Below are 21,221 nucleotides of genomic sequence, written 5' to 3'. Positions count from 1 at the left end.
CCCAACAGAGGTGGAATGCATCCCAGTGATGGAGGAGAGGGAGTAATTGAGTCTGAGTTTGAGATCTGGGCAATTTTCATGTAAAAGATGACATCTGAGGTTTACTTTGCAAGTTTTTCTCCCATTCCTCACTATCCTTTCTTTGTACAGTAAGTGTGCATTTGCAAGCCTGGTAGTTTTTATCTACTGTAGGTCAGAAAACCAAATAATCAAGCATGTTAGAAATACAGGCTCTATTTGAGGGTGTGTTCTCTGCCGAGTTAAAATGTATGAGCTTTTCACTCTGCTGCTATGAAAGTCTTAGACATAATAAATGAGACTATGGAACTACAGATGATATGCCATCAATTCTTTAAGATAGGTTATGCCTTATAGACAAGTCAGATGATATACATGAAAATATCCTGGCTTCTTAGAAAGAATAGAAGACTTTTTAATACATTCAAATTAGTTGTCTAGTACTATGTGCTTTTTCTAGGGCAACTGGCTTTTAAAAAAACATCTTTAAAAAAAAGATTTTATTCGGGGCACCTGGGTGGCTCAGTGGGTTAAGCCGCTGCCTTCGGCTCAGGTCATGATCTCGGGGTCCTGGGATCGAGCCCCGCGTCGGGCTCTCTGCTCAGCAGGGAGCCTGCTTCCTCCTCTCTCTCTGCCTGCCTCTATGCCTACTTGTGATCTCTTTCTGTCAAATAAATAAAATCTTTAAAAAAAAAGATTTTATTTATTTGTCAGAGAAAGAAAGAACGAACAAGCAGAGGGAGTGGCAGGCAGAGTGAGAAGCAGTCTCCTGGCTGAACAGGGAGCCCAAAGCAGGACTGGATCCCAGGACCCTGGGATCATAACCTGAACTGAAGGCAGACGCTTAATGAAGTGAGCCACCCAGGCGCCCCTAAAAACATCTTTAAGAGTATGGACCCTTTTGAGAATCAGAAGAAGGCTACTAGCATATGTATACACAACAAAACACTTTAAAAACTTACCCAACAAAACACTTTAAAAACTTACCCTTGAAAGCCTGTATACAATTTGTAGAAGCTACCAAAGCCCCTGAATAATACGTGCAACTCACACACCCCAAGAACTCTTCTCTAGAGGATAAATTAGGGGTAGGCATAAACAGGAATCCCACTGAAGCACTAAACATCAAAGAAAATACGAATCTATTAATGTAGCTGATTAAGCCCCAGTGAAACAATCATTTATACTGCATTTCAGTGACAAACTCCCATTACAAACAAAAGGTTTCAGTCAGAGAAAAAGAAACTCCCATCCTTACAAGAAGAAAAAAGACAAGACAGGTATCAAATTAATGATTTTTTCATGAACCCTTTAGAGAAATGAGTCGTGGGAAATGGCCAGCACAAGGAAGGACAACTGTGCCTGCAGGGAGACACAGGACAGGAGCTTATGCTTACCTGGGGCAGAAGCCACAGCAGGAACGTTTAACCTAGAAATTTTGACCAATTCCTGGGGGCAAAGTGGGGCCAACCAAGACAGAATGGGGGGCTATAATAAGAGCGGGTTCCACCCCTCTTATAAGCTTTTTCTCTAGAAACCCAACTAGGCTCTCACAGGGAAGATGGTGGAAAATATGGAGAATGCTCTCCCAGTGGTGCTGTCTGGGTCTCTGTTGCTATGTGTCCTGGCTCCCTTACTGGAAAAAAAAAAAAAAAAAAAAAAAGCTTCATCTGCACAGGAAGGCTATCCGGTGAGGGCACTGGTGTAATTTCACAAGCTCTGGGAAGAAGGGCAAAGTATCCAACCCAGCCTTAATCAAGAGGTGGGAGAACGTTAAGGACAGAGACTGAGCATACTGTAAGATACTGGCTACAGGAAGATGGGGGGGGGGTGGACAGGAGGCTCGGACAAAAGAAAAGCTCTAGAGTCCACTTCCTCATCTCAACCCCAGAAAGAGGACCACTATACATTTCAAAGACTGAGAGTAATCAGAAGGTTAGTGAACAATGTCATTCTCCAGTGCTCTACCACTATGCTAAAGCCTCCAGTGATAGTAATAGTGGCTTATATTGGGAGAGGTGCAAAAGACAATCTCTCCTGAGGACAAGCACAAAGGGAAGATTCTAATCCAAGACAGCAGAGAAAAACAAGGTCACCAGAAGAATTAGAAGGAGGTCTCTGGTGCCTACAGCAGGAACACATTTCAAATACTCCTCTTACAAGGAGTTTAAAGCAGCCATCATAAAAGTGCTTCAATAAGAAATTAGAAACACTTTTCATAAACTGATGAAGCCCTTTTGGAAAACAGCCTGGCATTTCCTCACACGGTTAACTAGGGTTAGCATATGGCTCAGCAATTCCACACCTAGGTATATACTCAAGACAACTGAAAACATATGTCCACACAGAAACTTGTACATGAATATTCACAGTAGCATTATTCATATTACTCCAAAGACAAAGACAACCCCAATGTCCATTAATTAATGAATGGATAAATAAAATGTGATATACCCATACAATGGAATATCATTTAGTCATTAAAAGAAATAAACTACTGATACATGCTCTAACATGGATGAACCCTGAAAACATTGTGCTAAGTTTAAGAAGCCAGACACAAAAGGCTGTATATTAGATGATTCCATTTATATGAAATGTCCAGAACAGGCAAATCCGTAGAGACAGAAGTTAGATTAGGTTGCCAGGGGCTGGCAGTAGGGGAATTAGAGAGTAACTGCTAATGGGTAAGGGGTTTCTTTCTGGGGTGATGAAAATGTTCTATATTTAGACTGTGGTTATGGTTATACGGTTCTGTGACTAGACTAAAACCTACTGAATTACACATTTTTAAAAGATGAACTGCATGGTGTAAGTATTATACTTCATAAAAGATGTATAAAATGTTTTCTTTTTGAAAAGGGCAACTGTTGTGGCATCAGTGAACATCACCTTAGAGGCCCTGACATCCACTCCCACCCAACAATAACAAAGTACTCTTCCTCCTTAATGTGGGATCCACACAGACTGGGTAGGGAGCCCGGACTGTCACTACCACCCAGTAGTAATGTAGTACCCCTCACCACCTCCACTACCGCTGCTATCAGTAGAGGCAACAGGGTGGGGATTTCCACCCCCACCAAGTAATAGGGAGACACCCCTCTCCTGGTCCCAGAGAGATAACAGAACTATCTTCCTAGAGACTAACAGAAGTGAGATGGGAAGCCTACGAATTCTGCAACTGGTGGTACAGAGTCAGCACCCCACCTCCCCACTGGCCTGGTTACTACAGAGGCTTATTAGAACAGATTTAAATAAGACTTACTATCTGATAATATAATACCAAAAAAGTCCAGAATACAACAGAAAATCACTTATTGTACTAAGAACTGGGAATGAGAGGAGAAAATCAATAGATACCAACACTGAGATGACACAGATACTGGAATCATCCAACAAGGAGTTTAAAGCAGCCATCATAAAAGTGCTTCAATAAGAAATTAGAAACACTTTTGAAACAAATTGAAAGTTTCAGCAGAGAAATAGAGGGTATAAAGAATAACCAAATAAAAAAATTGAAATGGAATAATACAATAACTGAAATAACAAACTCAAGGGATAAGCTCAATAGAAGAATGGAATTAACAGAATAAAAAGAATCTGCCCAATCTGATCAAAAGAAAGAATATATAACTGAAAAAAAGAGAAGAGTCTGAGGGACCTCTGGGGAAGTAATGAAAGATCTAACATTCATGCGATTGAAAGCCCTAAAGAAGAGGAGAAAGAAGATGGAGCTGAAAAAATGGATGAAGAAATAATGGCTGAAAAATTCCCCAAATTGGCAGAAGATATACACATAGATTCAAGAAGCTGATCAGACTCCAAACAGGATAAACCAAAAGAAATCCATGCCCATGCACATTATAATCAAACTTTGGGAATAAAGACAAAGAAAAATCTTGAAAGCAACTGGAAAAGAAATGACTGATTACCTGCAGGGGAGCAACTACTTGAATGAGAGTAGATTTCTCACACGAAACCATGGGGGCCAGAAGAAAGTAGTACATTTTTCAAGTGCAGAAAGAAAAGTACTGTCAAGCCAGAATTCTGTATCAAGTGAAAATATCCTTCAGGAATGAAGGCAAAATTAAGACATTCTCAAATGAAGAAAAACAAAGAGAACTGATCGCCAGGAGACTTACCCTAAAAGAATGGCTAAAGGGAGTTCTTTAAACAGAAAGGAAATGAACAAAAGGAATGTTGGGGCATCAGGAATAAAGGAAGAATCAGAGTAAAAATATGGGTAAATATAGTAAACTATCCTTGAGTTTTATAAATAATGTTTGTTGTTTGAAGCAAAAATTATAACATTGTCTAGTACAGTTCTCAAGGTATGTAGAAAGAGTATTCAAGACAATTATATTATAAAGGTGGGGATGGATAAATGAACCTAGATGGTAGTAAGGTTGCTTTTCTTTTCTTTCTTCTTTTTTTCTTTTTAAGTAGATTCCATACCCAACATGAGGCTTGAACACATGACCCTGAGATGAAGAGTTGCAGGCTCTACTGACTGAGGCAGCCAGGTGCCTCCAGTGGTTAAGGTTTCTGTATTTCATTTGAAGTGATAAAATGTAGAGAACACATTAAAAAAGGTTCTCCTTTTTAAAGGTTGCATCCCACGAGCAACCACTAAAAATCTACACAAAGATATACACTCAAAACCATTACAGAAAAGTCAACATGGGAATTCAAAAAAATGTTCAAGTAATCCACAGAAAATAAAACAGAGAAACCAAAAAACAGAGAGAACAAATAGAAAACAAACAAGAAAATGGCAGACATAAACTAAATCATACCAAAAGTTACATTAACTATAAGTGGCTTAAATATTCCAATTAAAAGAGATTGAAAGAGTAGTTTTAAAAATGACCTAACTGGGGGCACCCAGGTGGCCACCCAGGTGGGTTGAGTATCTGACTCTTGATTAAGGCTCAGGTCATGATCCAGGGTTGTCGATCAAGCCCTGCATTATGCTCTGCACTCAGCAGGAAGTCTGCTTGAGATTCTCTCTCTCCTGCTTCCTCAGATCCTCCCCCAAATCATGCTCTCTCTTTCTCAAGTAACATACCTTTTTAAAAAAAGACCCAACGATATATCACCTATAAGAAATTCACTTCAAATATAATCATATATATGTTACAAGTAAAAGGATGGAAAAATATACGATGGAAAAATATACAATGTAAACATTAATCAAAAGAAAGCCACAAACTATATTAATATTAGACAGTGCAGACTCCAGAGCAAACAAAATTATCAAAGACAGAGAGGGACATTAAATGATGCTAAATTCACCCAGATATAGCAGTCCTAAATATGTATGCACCTAACAAAAGAGCTTCAAAATATATAAAGCAAAACTGACAGAATGGAGAGGAGAAAGACACAAGTCCATAATTACAGTTGGAGACTTCTACAGCCCTCTCTAAACAATTGATAAAATTACTAGGCAGAATATCCATGAGGATACAGAAGAACACTGTCAAGGACCCAACAACAGCATAATACACAGTCTGTAAGTACCCATAAAATGAAACATTTACAAAAGAAAAACCATATCCTTAAGCTATAAAACAAACCTTGACAAATGTAAAAATATGTGAAATTGTAGAGATTATGTTCTCCATAAAAACTGGATTCAGACTAGAATCAGTAACAGAAAGAAAGCAGGGAAGTCTTCAAATGCTTGGAAACTAAACAACATACTTCTAAAAAGCCATGGATCAAAGATAAAGTCTTAAGAAAAATAAAAAATACACTGAGTGGATAAAAATGAAAACAAACACATCAAAATTAATGGGATGCTGCTAAAGAAATGTTTAAAGGGAAATTTATAGGCATGCCTGGGTGGCTCAATTGGTTAAGCATCTACCTTCAGCTTGGGTCATGATCTCAGGGTTCTGAGACTGAGCCCCACATAAAGTTCCTTGCTCAGCAGGGAGCCTGTTCTCCCTCTCCCTCTGCCCTTCCCTCCTGCTGGTGATCTCTCTCTCTCTCTCTCTCTTTCTCAAATAAATAAAACCTTTACAAAATTAAAGGGAAATTTATAGAGCTAAAATTCTTACATTAGAAAAGAGGGGAAAAAAGGAAGAAAAGTCTCAAATAGGCAAAGCGCCCACCTTAAGAATCTAGAAAAAGAACTAAGTAAACCTAGAGCAAGAAGAAAGTAAGTAACAAAAATAAGAACAGAAATCAGTGGAAATGAAGAGAAAAAAATATGAGATGATTTCATGGATTTATGAAACAATTTGAGCAACACAATAAATTATGTAGTATTGGATTATAGGCCCAAGTATAAAATAAATGTGAGTCCATACTCACATTATTAAAAATTTTTTAAATGAAGGAAGCACCCAAAGAGATTATTATAATTGCTTCATTTTGGGAAACAATCAGATTGTCTACCATAAAGCTCTTGGCACATAAAATTTCAATAAATGGTAGCTATGAGAGGGAGTTATAATAATGTCCGTGTTATAATGACAAAATAAATTATTTCAGAGACATGAAATAAACTGGCAAGGAAAAACATGGAATCATTCTCTTCTAATGCCAAAGCTAGTTTTGTTCTACTATATCAGATTCTCTCTTTTATAACAGATTGTGAAACATAAAGTTAAAAATTTACTTCTGGTAGTCAGGTACCCTATCTCTTGCAACAAAAGACTGCTATTCTCACTGAACTGGAGGCATTAGGACTTAAGACCCAAAACTACTGAGTCATTTTATGCTCTGGGGCTGTCTGTCCTAAATGGAAAAGTAGCAAAGTTTCTTTCTCATCATGGTATAGTCAAAGCCTCCTCTGGATAGATGGGAAATTTGTTTTGTTCCTGTTTACATGTCTTTTATTCCCTAAGATTTTCTGCATGAAACAGACACAAACACACTCTGATATTTTACTGTGCCCAAAAAGATTTTAAGCAAAAGATGGAAATGAAAAGTGACCTCTGAGAGAGAGACAAATGCTCTCTCTGGATGACACCCTAAAGCATGGTACCCCTGACCTACCTTGTGTGAGGGTAGGTGGAACCTATGACTTGCTTCTAGCCAATAGAATATGTCAAATGTGATGGAATGTCACTTCCTTCACATGGGAGGTCATTCCCATGATTATGTTATACTATATAAGACTCAGTCTTAGCAACTGGAGCAAAAGATTCTCCCCTTGGGCGCCTGGGTGGCTCCGTGGGTTAAGCCGCTGCCTTTGGCTCAGGTCATGATCTCAGGGTCCTGGGATCGAGGCCCGCATCGGGCTCTCTGCTCAGCAGGGAGCCTGCTTCCCTCTCTCTCTCTGCCTGCCTCTCTGCCTACTTGTGATTTCTCTCTGTCAAATAAATAAATAAAATCTTAAAAAAAAAAAAGATTCTCCCCTTGTTGACTTTGAAAAAGTAAGCTGCCATGTTTTGAGAGGATGTATGGAGAAGGCCACGTGGCAAAAAGCTATGAGCAGTCTCTACTCTTATACTCTCATATGAGCAGGGGGTAGTCTTCCACCAAAAGCCAGCAAAAACCCAGGATCTCAATCCTCTAGCTGCAAGGAGATGAATTCTGCCAACAATATGAATGAGGGTGTAAGTGAATTATTCCCTGGTAGAACCTCCAGAACATAGCCCAGTCAGCACACTGATTGTAGCCTTGAAAGACCTGGAACAGAGAACCTAGGGATGCTGTGCCCAGACTTCTGACTCACAGAAACTGAGATAATAAACATTTGCTGTTTTAAGCCACTAACTTTGTGATCATTTGTAACGTAGCAATAGTTAACTAATATATTCCCTTTCCTCTGCAGCTAAAGAAGTCTACTCATAGAAGTGAAGACACACAATGTCAGGTTTTCATCATTTAATTATCATAGAGGAAAGTCTGCAGGATCCGTCAAGCCATTCCCAAGTCCAAGTATAGCTCTGGCACTTTGTTGTCCTTGAGGTAGAAGATAACCAGCCTCAGGGCACCTGGGTAGCTTAGTTAAGTGTCTGCCTTTAGCTCAGGTCATGATCCCAGGGTCCTGGGATTGAGTCCTGAGTTGGACTCTCTGCTTAGCAGGGAGTCTGCTTCTTCTTCTTCCTTTGCCCTTTCCCACTCTCATGCTCTCTCTCAAATAAATAAATAAAATCTTAAAAAAAAAAAAACCCAGGATGACCAGCCTCAAGAGAAGTGATTCAATTTCTTTGGGCTGGCAGTGCTTTGAAGTCTATAAAGCCCATCAAAGCCTATAGCTCAGAATTTTAACATATCCTTCCCCTCTCCAACCATAACCTTCTCATCAATCACTACTTGCACTGCCTCCCACCTGCCAACTTAGCTCTTTCCAATCAAGGCCAGATCTTTGGGTCCTTTGCAATTCCCCAAGTCTGGCTCCTTTTGACTTCTTGGCTAGGGGAGGCCTTATATTCTAAAGCCAGGCACTTAAGTGTCATCACCAAAATGAAATCGGTGTGATGATTACTGTTTTTCCAAAGGGAAAAGAAAATGGAATCTTTCTTAAAAACCAGAAACATTCAATTTTAGTATATGTGCTGCTGAAGCGAGCACAAAAACCAGAAACATTCATAAGAAAACAAGTCTATCCCTTGGCACATAGTTTAATCCTCACATCTCTAAGATCTGGCCATTGTAGATGTGTAGGCAGAAGGCAGCTGTCTATTTTTTAAGTCTAAAAATTAAATATCTGATCTCACCTCCGCAGGCTTCTTGTGTTCATTTGGAATTCTGGATTTGCTCCTATACATTGAGCCAGAAGTAAAGGAAGTGGAAGGACCTGAAAAAGATAATTAGGCAAAAAATACTGAGACTTGCTAATATTAATAAATGTCACATAACTAAATGTCATCCAAGAGAATATGAAAGGTATGATGGAGAAGAGCACGGTGATCTCATACCACTGAGGAAAACAGTTAAATTGCAATCAAGAAAGACTCATAATGGAGCTTAACGACATTTATAGGTGACCTCCCAGCATATAAAAGCTTCCACAGTGCTAATGCTGAGGAGGTTTGATTTGGCGTAATCATACTTCACAACATTTTGGAACAACATGATTCATGTTCCACCTAGAGAAAATGTATCTGTAAAAGCAACCGGAAAAACTAAAAAATGTGAGGCAAGTAATCTGTGGATCCTTTGGCCCTCCCCCAAATGCTACAAATGATGATTCATCCAGTCAAACATTTAATACCTAGTTACAGTTGGAATTGTAGGGCCTATAATTTATGCTCTTGTACTTTTTGTTCTTTCTATAGAGAAAAGCACTGCTAAATCATTATTAGATTTGGCTTTTGTTGTTTTGGCAAATGAAAAGTGAAGAACAAATTGCTATATGCCACAAAAAACCAATTTTCCCACCTATTTTTAATGAAATTTAAATGAATAAGAACAATAGTACCCTAAACTTTCCTTCCTAGCAACATTATTTTTTAACCATTGAAAGAAACATGAAATAGCTTGTTCTCAAGTCAAAGAATAAACCCTCAAAGAGTACAGATACAGAGTTACCAACTCTTGGCCGGTTCCACTCACTTTCGTCTGAGCTGTCACTGCTGCTGAGTGTTCTATGGCGTTTCATCCTGGAGCATACTGGGAAAGAGAACAACACTGAATAGAACAGTCAAAACACACACACACACACACACACACACACAAACACACACACACACAGACACACACACACTCCCATTTCAAGGGCAGTCAACACTGCCCTACAGATCCCAAGAAGCAGCAGCAGGCAAATCATGCGGATCAAATGATTTCTGTCAAAAATATCCTCATATGACCTACAGTGATGGGAGAAGGGTACTATCAAATTCTCCAACACAGAGGGTAACAAAGACTGAAGAGGAGGATGCCCAAGCAGCCCTGGACCAATGGTCCAGAACTGGCTGCCTCAGATGTGGCCACATGACCACAGTCCATCCAAACAAAAGCAGGTAGCCATGCGGCCATCACCAGCCAGGGAACCCCAGTAGGTCAGGAGCAGGAAAGGTAAAAATCATTTGCAAGGCAGAGCTCTCACGGGTCAAGGTCAAAAGGCACAAGATACACTTGGCTGAAGAAAGAACAAGTGAGGCATGTCCCACCTTTAAGGACATAACCATACTGCTTTTCTGTCTGTCCTTTCCCCCTTTCTTTTTCCCCACCCCATCCCTCAAACAACTAGCCTAATTTAAAATTATATCTATATATATACCACAAGGAATGTTATAAGAAAGCTCCTATAGGGGTGCCTGGGTGGCTTGGTCAGTTAAGCGTCTGACTCTTGGTTTCAGCTCAAATCATGACTTCAGGGTCCTGAGATTGAGCCCTGTGTGGGGCTCTGCACTCAGGCCACAGTCTGCTTAGGATTCTTTCCCTCTTCTTCTCCCTCCACCGCTGCCCCTTCCCTTGCTCACGTGTGCTCTCTCTCTCTCTCTGTCAAATAAATAAATAAATAAATAAATAAATAAATAAAATCTTTAAAAAAGAGTGATCATCAGCACTTAAAAAAGAAAGCTCCTAATACTGTGATAAATATATAATGGGTTTGACTAAAACTTAAAACTTAAGTGGCCTTCCTTGTGTACATGTGGCCAACAGCAGATAAAAAAAGAGGCACAACTTTTTTGGGAACACACCAGCACTAGGGTTTAAGAAAAATGGAAGGCATTGTAAGGTGCAAAGCAAGTACTGAAGAAATGAACTAGAAAAGACAGTGATACAATCAGTAATTGACATTCTTCTATGTGCCACAGTATACAAAATGCTATTAGAGGCAATCATGATTCCACAATGAATAAAGGTCAGAGCTACTGCCTTCGAGCCACTCACAATCTACCAAGGAGATAGAAACCCTAGTACAAAGCCATTGTGAGCAATTATGAGTAACATAAACAAAACTATGTTAAAAAGTTAATAGAGAAAGTTCCCCTTCTGGAATGACAATGTGAAGGGCTTCACCAACCCACACCCCAGTGAAGCTGGTGAAAATTACTTTAAAAAAAACAAAAAGCTATTCATTTAAAGTCTCTAGAAATGGCTCTAAGGACCCACAGCAAATGAAGAAGAATTTATTAAATAAAAATCTACTAAAATTCAGAAAGAATTTGTGGTATTTGGATCTAGAATTACTTCCTTTACCCTCTCCCAGCACAGATTTCATATGAGACTGGTGCAGCCAAGAACACAGATCCCCCTTTCCCCCAGCTCCCAGGTGTAAGGCTTTCTTCCTGGGAGGAACAAGATGTCAGCATTTTTCATCCTGCCCCAGTCACCTGTTGTTGAGGTTAAGTTCCAGACAAGAGCAGCTGAGAGGTTGGGCCTTCCTTCTTCCAGATGGCCCCGACTCCTGGGATGGAGGCTATACCCTGGGTGTGGTGCCACCAAGAATACTGAGGTTCCAATGGCCCTGACTCCAGCTCATTAAGTGGGGGTTCTATAGAGAGGCAAACCTAGGAGACTAGGGGGCTGCCACTCACAGGGAAGTACATCATTGTCCCCACACTCTACCCTAGAGCTATGGCTCAGAGACTCTGCCCAGGTGGAGAAGCAGACCATAGAACAGAGGGCTTGAAATCTCTCCCCATTTGCAACTAAGTGTGGAGAAGTTCGAGCCTAGACTGGCTAGTATGCTGGAGAACCAGGGAAAGAGACAGCTGGGAGGAACAATCCTGGGGTCACAAAAAAAAAATATATCAAATACTGATCTCAGGAACTATCCCTTCTCAAAGGAGTTCTAGTTTGATTGGGTCAGTTTGTAGAACAATATATGTCCCAGGGTACTATTAAAAATAACAGAGCAATTAGCCATTTCAGCTTAACAATGTGGTGTGGTGAGGGGAAGTCAAAAAGAACCCTGCCAACCAATGTCATCCCAGGGTGACTGGGGCATACCAAAGGATGCACCCTTAAGAGACAACATTAAGACTTACACTGCAGGGCAAAGGTGGGGAGTGATTAGGGTCACCTGGGAGGCTCAGGAGGTTAAGTGTCCAACTCTTGATTTCGGCTCAGTTCATGATCTCAGGGTAGTGAGATTGAGCCCTGTGTCTGGGCTTTCTGCTGGGCATGGAGCCTGCTTAAGATTTTCTTTCTCTTCCTCTGCCCCCACCTCCTCCCTCCCTCAAAAAAAAGGTGGGGAGTAAACAGACTTTAGGAAAATAATCCAGCCAGCATTAAAGAAATAAATAAGAATTTAACAATGAAATGCCCTGAGCAGGGGGTGTGTGTGTGTGCCAGTACCCAGGGTTGTTACATTATATTATCTATAATGTCCAATTTCAAACAAAAATATGAGATATGCAATGAAACAGGAAAGTATAACCTACACACCAGAAAAAAACTGTGAGAGCAACCAGATAACAGATTTAACAGGTAAAGACTTCAAGTTAGCCATACAAATATGTTCAAAGAGCTTTAAAAAACCCCCAAAAACCATGATTAAAAAAATAAAGGAAGGGGGTGCCTGGATGGCTCCATCGGTTAGCGTCTGCCTTTGGCTCAGGTCATGATCTAGGGTCCTGGGATCAAGCCCCGCATTGGGCTCTCTTTTCAGCACTGCCTCTCCCTCTCCCTCTGCCAGCCACTCGCCTTGCTTGTGCTCTCCCTGCCCCCTGTCAAATAAATAAATAAATAAATAAAATCTTAAAAAAAAAAGGGGGGGGGACGTAAAAAAAGAAAGAACGTAAGAATATCAATAAAGAGGTAGAAAGTATAAAGAAGAACCAACTGGTAATTCTGGCATTGAAAAGTACAATAACTGAAATGAAAAAATTCACTAAAGGGGCCCAACAGTAAACTTGAATTGGAAAAATAATTAGTGAACTTGAAATAGATCAAAACAGACTATCCAAGCCAAAGAACAGAGGAGAAAAAAAGATGAAGAAAAATGAACAAGACCTCAGAGAAATATGCGGCACCATTAAGTGCACTAACATATATGGGAGTACCAGAAGGAAAGGAGAAAGGAGCAGAAAAAAATATTCAAAAAAATTATGGCTGGGGCACCTGGGTGGCTCAGTCCGTTAAATGTCCAACTCGTGATTTTGGCTCAGGTCATGATCTCAGGGTTGTGAGACCAAGCCTGGCATCAGGCTCGGAGCTCAACACAGTATCTGCTTGAGATTCCGTCCCTCTGCACTCCCCACCTCTCCAAAATAAATAAATCGTGGGGTGCCTGGGTGGCTTAGTTGGTTAAGCATCTTCCTTCAGCTCAGGTAATGATCCAAGGGTCCTGAGATAGAGGATGTCAGGCTCTCTGCTCAGGGGGTGACTGTTTCTCCCTCTCCCTCTGCTGCTCCCCCTGCTTGTGCGCTCTCTCGCTCCCTCTTTCGCTGTCAAATAAATAAATAAATAAATACTTAAGAAAAATAATTATACAATATAAGTAAATCTTTAAAAAATGATGGCTGAAAACTCCTCAAATTTACTGAAAAAAAATTAATTTGCACATTCAGGAAGCTCAACAAACTCTAAGTAATTTATACTACCATGACTACCACTACTGTCTGCAAAGAGATCCACAAACAGGTAGATCATAGCAAAATTGCTGAAAGCCAGACAAGGAGAAAATCCTAAAAGTAGCAAGGGAAAATTGACTCATCACTTATAAGGTAACTCCAATAAGATTAACAGTTGACTTTTCACCAGAAACAGTGAAGTCAGAAGGTAGTAAGATAAGATATTCTAAGTGCTCTACAGTGCTCGTTGCACGTATCAGCTAATATATTAAGAACCATGATGTACATTTTAAATGATTGGATTGTATGGTATGTAAATCATATCTCAATAGGAGCTGTTCTTAGAAAAACTAAAAGGATTAGCACAAGTATCAAAATCATTGATCAAAATTCTATTTGACCTATTGTTAAAGTCAACTGAATATTTTTTAAAAATTGAGATATAACTGATATATAACACTAAATTTGTTTCAGGTGCACAACATAATGAGTCAATATAATGTTTGTATATACTGTGAAAGTTAAATACTATTTTTTTTTTAAAGATTTTATTTATTTTTCAGAGACAGAGGGAGAGAGCGCGAGCGAGCACAGGCAGACAGAGAGGCAGGCAGAGGCAGAGAGAGAAGCAGGCTCCCTGCCGAGCAAGGAGCCCGATGTGGGACTCGATCCTAGGACACTGGGATCATGACCTGAGCCGAAGGCAGCTGCTCAACCAACTGAGCCACCCAGGCATCCCTAAATACTATTTTTTATAAGTTTGTTTTATTTCTTTTTAGAGGGAGAGAGGAGAAATGGACAGAAGGAGAGAGAGAATCTTAAGTAGGCTCCATGCCCATGCAGAGCCTGACATAGGGCTTGATTTCCCAACCCTGGGATCATGACCTGAGCTGAAATCAAGAATTGAACATTTAACCAATTGAGTTACCCAGGCATTCTGAAGGCTATTTCTTTAAATAGAATGTTATCCTTCTATCATATAAATTTTGGGGGCTACATCTGACTCCTTAGTGCAAAACTTAAGACATTCAAAGGCTCTTCTAAAGTGCAAACAAAACCAACAGTAACAAAATATAAAAAAAGTATTGTATACAAAATCCATCAAAAAGTAATGTGTAATTTAAAGTCACAATGAATACAGAAATTAAAACAAAATAAAAGTAATATTTTTCTAATTGTTTCCTATTGAATGCACTTATTCCCTATTGAGTAGCACCTCATTTATCCAATATTATTGGGATGTTCTATGTATGTAAACTTTAGAAAGAAATGCTATGCCCAAGCATTTAAAATTCTGATATCAATGGGAGCTTTTCTAAAATACATATTTATTAGTATTTTATTGTTGCAGTAACAAGTTACCACAAACTCAGTGGCTTAGAACAACACAAATTTATTATTGTCTGATATATCACTGGGCTAAAATCAAGATATCAGCAGGATTGCATTCCTTTCTGGAGGCTAGAGTACAGAATCCATTTCCTTGCCTTTTCTATCTTCTAGAAGCCACTCACATTCCTTAGATCTTGGCCATCTTCCTCAATCTTTAAAGCCAGCAATATTGCATGTCTCTGACCCTGCTTCTGTCATCACACCTCACTCTCTGACCCTCTCTTCGGCCTCCTTCTTCCACTTTTAACTACCCTTGTGATTACTTCAGGTTCACCCAGAAAATCCAGGATAATGTCCCTATTTTATTAAAGTCATCTGATTAGCAGCCCTAATTCTCCTTTGCCATGTAACCTATCATATTCATAGGTTCCAGGGATTAGGGCGCAGACATTCTGCCAACCACAACTTAATATATTTTTGCATTATTAAAAGTAAATATAGTCCACAAATATGCCTGACAGATTTCTGATGAAGGTAGAAAAGTAATTCAACAGAGGAAAGATAGCCTTTTCAACAAATGGTCCTGGCACGATAGTAAAAAAAGACAGACAGACAGACAGACAGAAAGGAAAAGAAAAGGAAAAAAAAGAACCTCAACTCAAGTCTCATACCTTATACAAAAGTTAACTCAAAATGGCTCATGGACTTAAATGTAAAACTATAAAACTTTTAGAAAAGCATAGGAGAAAATCTTCAGGATCAAGGGCTAAGCAAAGAGTTCTTTTACTTGACACCAAAAGCATGATCTGTCAAAGAAAACTTCATCTGCATCAAAATGAAAAAAAAAAACAAAAATAAAAACAAAAAACAACTAGTTCTGCAAAAGACTGTTGAGAAGATACAAAAACAAGCCACAGAACAGGACAAAATCTTTATAAACCACACATCTGACAATGGACTTGTATCTAGAATATATAAAGAACTCTCAAAACTCAACGGTCAGGGAACAAATGATTCTACTAAAAATGGGTGCCTGGGAGGCTCAGTTGGTTAAGCATTTGATTCTTGATACCAGCTCAGGTCATGATCTCAGGGTCATGAGGCTGAGCCCCACATTGGGCTCCGGGCTCAGTGGGGAGTCTACTTGAGATTCTTTCCCTCTGGTCCTTCTCCTACTCTCTCTCTCTCCCTCAAATAAATAATAAATCTTTTAAGAAAATGGTTGGAGAATATCTAAATGTCTAAAAGACTTGAACAGATATTTCATCAAAAAGCAGTATGAATGGTAAATAAGCACATGAAAAGATACTCGGTATCATGAGCCATTAGGGAAATGCAAATTCAAACCACAATTGCTGCACTAAAAAAATAGTGATAATTCAAATGCTGAAGATGTGAAGAAACTATATCACTCATACATTGGTGGTGGGAATGTAAAATAGTACAGCTAATCTAAAAAACAATTTGGCTATTTCTTTAAATATTAAACATGCCACTACCATAGGACCTAGGAATTACATTCGTGGGCATGTAGCCCAGAGCAATGAAAACTTACGTTCACACAAAATCCTGTACACAAATGTTTATAGCAGCTTTATTCATAATGGTCCCAAACTGAAAACAACTCAGATGTCTTCTAACAGGTGAATGGTTAAACAATCTCTGGTACATCCATGCCATAGAATACTACTCAGCAGTAAAAAGGAATAAACTATTAATACGTGCTATAACATGAAAAACATACATAAAACATGTAAAAAACTCAGCAAAACATGCTCAGTGAAAGAAGTCATAAACACAAGATCACTTATTGTGTAATTCCATTTATACAAAATGTCTAGAGCAGTGGTTGCCTAGGATTGGGAGTAGGAATGCGGACTGACTACAAACGAACACGAAGCTTTTTTGGGGGGGAGGGTGACAGAAATATTCTAAAATTGGACAGTAGTGATGGTAAATACAATGATGTAAATACACTAAAACTCAGTGAATTGTATACTTAAATGAATTTTATAGTATGTAAATTATACCTTAATAAAGCTTAAAAAGACCTTTAAAAGTTACTGTTACGACCCATGAGAATTTGGGGGCAGAGTCAAGAAGAGTTAGCAATAGAAAAATTCTGTGTCTTCTGAACATTACTTCATACTGGGATTGAAGACAGCATTAAAGATATAGTTATATCCTCCAAAAAACTCTCAGTGAGGAAAGCCAGCTGAGCATGGACCTTACCCTCTCTTCTCACTTCCCTGAGTTTCAGGAGCCCCACGACTTCTTATGAGATCGATATTCCTCTCATCTGAAGTTCTGGTCTTAGGAACTTTGGTTAAAACAGTATCCCCATTTTCTTTACATTAATTAATCAGTTGATTGATTAATGTTCTTATTTATGTTTTTATTTTAATTCCAGTTAACATACAGTGATATATTAGTCTTGGGTGTACAATACAGTAATTTCCATTGTCTATAATATTCTGTTCTTTAGAAGTTGGTTATCAAACTGTTCATGATCAAGGGAGGCACACATTTTAAAGAAGCTGCAAAATTTTGTTTTTTAAAAACTATTACAGTAACAATCACTTTTTATGAATGATGTAAACAAAAAACTCTTGCATTATCAGTAAAGAGTCTCAGAAACAGATTAACACCAGTAACACCAGTCCTGGGAAATAAGAATGAATTGTTAATGATTTCGAAAAGGAAAACAAAGCAAGCAAAATTTTTGGGTTTGGGCTGTTACAGTGCATTGATCTGTCTGCCCATTTCTGTAATAGCACTACTGTTTTAATCACTGAACGAAAATTACAAAGAACAGTAAATGCAGCACAATAAGAGTACATCTTTAGATCTGTCTTCATTATTTCTAATTACAAAAGTCCTATAAATATCACCATCATCCATCAGCCATTTTACAGATGAGAAAATTGGGGTTCAGAAATATTTAAGGGACCTGCTTGGAGCCACATGGCCACTAGAGGGCAGAGCTGGCAGGTATATCTGGAATGGGTACTCCAAGTCGACCCTGAGAACTTAGGCAGACTGGGTGAATGACAGCAGGAATGCTGCCCCTTCTAAGGCCAGACTTTTCAGCGTGACCTTGGAGGCCCACAGTATTCTGGTTCCAATCTGTCAGGCCACATCATCTGCTGTTCCCCTACCTCCAGCACATACTAGGCCCAGTGAGATTCCATGAACACCTCTTATCTCATACTTGGTGGACTTCGTCAGGAGCTCTTCCCTCTGTCTACAGTTCCTTCCTTGTGAAACCTGATCAGCCCGTTTTCTCCTAACCAGGTCCTACCTATTTGTTAGAGCCCCTCAGTGAAGCTCTCCAGGTATCCTTCTCTCACAATTATTCACTCCTTTGCTTTCTGAGTCTCTGTGCATGCTTTCCTCAGTGTAGAAAGCCCCACTGTAAATATTCTTCACATGGTCAGCCCTGCCTCTATACCACAAACATCTTAAAAGCTGGGACAATGTCACATTCATCTTTTTTTTTAAAGATTTTATTTATTTGACAGACAGAGATCCCAAGTAGGCAGAGAGGCAGGCAGAGAGAGGGGGAAGCAGGCTCCCCACTGAGCAGAAACCCCGATGTGGGACTCGATCCCAGGACCCTGGGATCACGACCTGAGCCGAAGGCAGAAGTGTAACCCACTGAGCCACCCAGGCGCCCCTGTTACATTCATCTTTTACTCCCAAGTCTTAGCAGTGTCCTGCACAAAGTAAACATACTAAAGAGTAATAGACGCTACGGTTGTACCTAGCTTTACCTAGCTAACACGCCCACCTCCCAGCTACTGCTGGTTTGCTGCTAATGGTTCACAGCTGTCCCTCTCACTAAGCACAGGGGTCCTGTCAGGGAGCTTATACTCCCCCAGTCTCCCTCCCGGTGGGGGCCAGCAACTAGTTCTACATTCTCCCCCTATTCTCCTCAAAACATGATAACGCTAGACTTTTTAAAATTAATTAATTAATTAATGTTTTTATTGTGTTATGTTAAATAAAATAAACCATTACTTTTTGATGCAGTGTTCCAAGATTACTCAGCCATTAGAAAGGATGAATACACAACTTTTGCATCAACATGGATGGGACGTGAGGCTAGACTTTTCTAAGACCACATCCTTACTTTAGCTCCTTCTTCCCTACACTCTTGTCCTCACTCCCTTATCAGTTTCTCCTGAGAGCATTCCTTCAATATATCACATACGTTCAAATACTGTCTCAGGTTCTGCTTCTAGGCACCCATACTACTCAAGTCAATACGTAAATCTTCACTAAGTGGTATACTTTTCAAAGTACTTCAGAATAAAATTTTTTGTTAAGCAAAACCATAAGTAAGTACAGTGTAATCTTGGAGTAACTTCATGATGTACCTTATATTTGGACATATTATTCAGCTGTTTATTTTCTAATCCTCTGTTCAGGGTAGAGACTTTATAAAGGCATCCTTTTCTTCCTTACCTCCCACAATGAGTATTCCTTTGTTTTGGCAGAAATGAAATGTGCACCAGCCCTTGCACCCTTGGGAACAGTAATTTGAGGGCAGTTTTCAGATCTTATTCCTGCCATAATCTCAACCAAAATGATTAACAGCATGCTGATTTATTTTAACTGTGACTGTAAGCCAGGCAAAATACAAATGTATAAAGTAAATGCCTTCCTTGGGTGAAACTTCCTGTTAAAGGAGCACTGTCTGGAAGTTAACCCAACTGGGATTATTTGGGACTGGAATCTAAGTCTGTGGTTTGGTGGCTACTTGACTCCCCATTAATATTCCCACAGAAGAGCAGGGAGGCAAGGAAAAGTGATTAACTTAAACACAGCCCTTTCCTTCTATATGCCCAAGAGACAGACTTTTGAAATGTATGGTCAGTGCAAGGAGCTCCTTTTCAATGCCCTCTGTGGGTCCACACAGCAGTTTAAAACATAATCTAAGGCTCTGCTTTAAACATAGTCACACCCTGTGAGCCAGGAATTCTCCTTCCAACATTCATCTTTGAAAAATAATCCAAAACACAGAAAATAATTATGGACAAAAATGCCCACTAAAACTCCATAATAAAAATAATAACTGAAACCTGGCTATGAAACAAAAGAGGAATAATTAAAGCACATTAATGTCATATTTCATTTAATCACTTAAACGTGGTATAAGGGGAAAATTTTATGTTAACATGTTAAGTGGAAAAAACAGCCTAAAATTGGTTTTACAGCGAGATTACATGAAATAAAATATATAGAAAACAGATGAAGCCCATAAGCCAATTTACTAATATTAGTTACATTAGTAACATTAAAGTGATGGATTTTGGGGTGATAAAAACCATTCTTTCCAAATTTTTCCATTGTCCACATTTCTCCAGTATACAAATAGGGCACTTATAATTAGAAAAAAATACTTCTAAGTTTTCAAGGTATTTGTCCCTCATGCCACCCACAAATGATGCAGCTGACCTGAAACACTAAAGTTATAAAAATAGCTGTCACTGCCATTCAACATGGGCATTAACCAGAGCTGGGGAAAAAATCCAGAAAAGCATGATACAATCAACTGGATAGAGAAGACTCCATATCATAAAGGTAGTCAAAAAGCACAAAACTGTGCAGTTTGGGAAAGACAAATATCTACAGCAGTGGTTCTCAACTGAAGGCAATTTCACCCTCCAAGAGACACGTGGTGATATCGAGACACATTTTTGGTTGTCACAACTGGGAAGGAGAGTGTTACTGGTATCTACAGGGTTAGAGGTTAGAAAGGCTGCTAACCATTTCTACAGCCCACAGCATAGTCTCTTACAATGCACTGACGTATCTGGTCCAAACTGTCAATATTGCCAAGGTTGAGAAATCTTGCTCTACAAGGATGAAGCTGAAATAAGAGTCAAGAAGAGTATAGAAATGATTGACGAGTTTATTCACCTACTCACAGAGTAAAAGTAACAAAGGGGCACTCCCTGAAACCTAAAGGCAATTTTATCAAAAAGAAAGCAGGACTTTGAGCAATGCTTAGGGAACTTAGAGAACTCATCAGCTCAAGAAGTAGAACAGAATGAAAATGTAAACAGGTTCAAGAAGGACTGAGATAAAATCAGGGTGGATAAATTCATGATGGTATTTGGAAGTAATCCTTAAGTAAAGAAACATCTGTAAGTCCAGCTCCCTTAGGCTTTCAGGAAAATATCCTCCAGAACCCTGAACAGAGACAGACATTTGAGTTAGGTCACTAGTCAGACCAGAGCAGAATTCTTCTTATATCCTTAAGGGTCAAGTCCTGCCCATGGGGGCAAAGAACCTCCTAAAGTCTTCCTTCAACAGAAATCATGAATGCTATAAATATGTTTCTTGAGCTGATTAGCTCTGCTTTGGGGAAAACAATATTAAACTCCACGTTGGAGCCATTTGAGTCTACAGCCTATGGTTTATTTTTCTACAAAATTT

At 39.3% G+C, this 21,221-nt stretch overlaps 1 protein-coding gene across 5 annotated transcripts in view; it reads right to left on the bottom strand.

Annotated features, from left to right (window-relative positions):
• The window catches only part of JADE3 (jade family PHD finger 3), a 139,825-nt gene that overhangs the window by 57,838 nt on the left and 60,766 nt on the right, over positions 1 to 21,221 (bottom strand). For 4 of the 5 annotated variants that reach the window (XM_032330506.1, XM_032330507.1, XM_032330505.1 and 1 more), the window contains 2 exons: positions 9,535 to 9,591; positions 8,697 to 8,776 (listed from right to left, as the gene is read on the bottom strand). In XM_032330506.1, the coding sequence (XP_032186397.1) occupies positions 8,697 to 8,776; positions 9,535 to 9,580 (126 nt within the window). In that variant the 5' untranslated portion in view covers positions 9,581 to 9,591. Of the gene's footprint in view, positions 1 to 8,696; positions 8,777 to 9,534; positions 9,592 to 21,221 lie in introns of those variants that run through there. The other variant, XM_032330508.1, reaches the window with a different exon arrangement.

Source organism: Mustela erminea, chromosome X, assembly GCF_009829155.1.
Source record: "Mustela erminea isolate mMusErm1 chromosome X, mMusErm1.Pri, whole genome shotgun sequence".
In the NCBI taxonomy this organism is placed as follows: Eukaryota; Metazoa; Chordata; class Mammalia; order Carnivora; family Mustelidae; genus Mustela; species Mustela erminea.
Note: the sequence above shows the minus strand (reverse complement) of the source record. Positions and strands in the feature narration are given on the sequence as shown.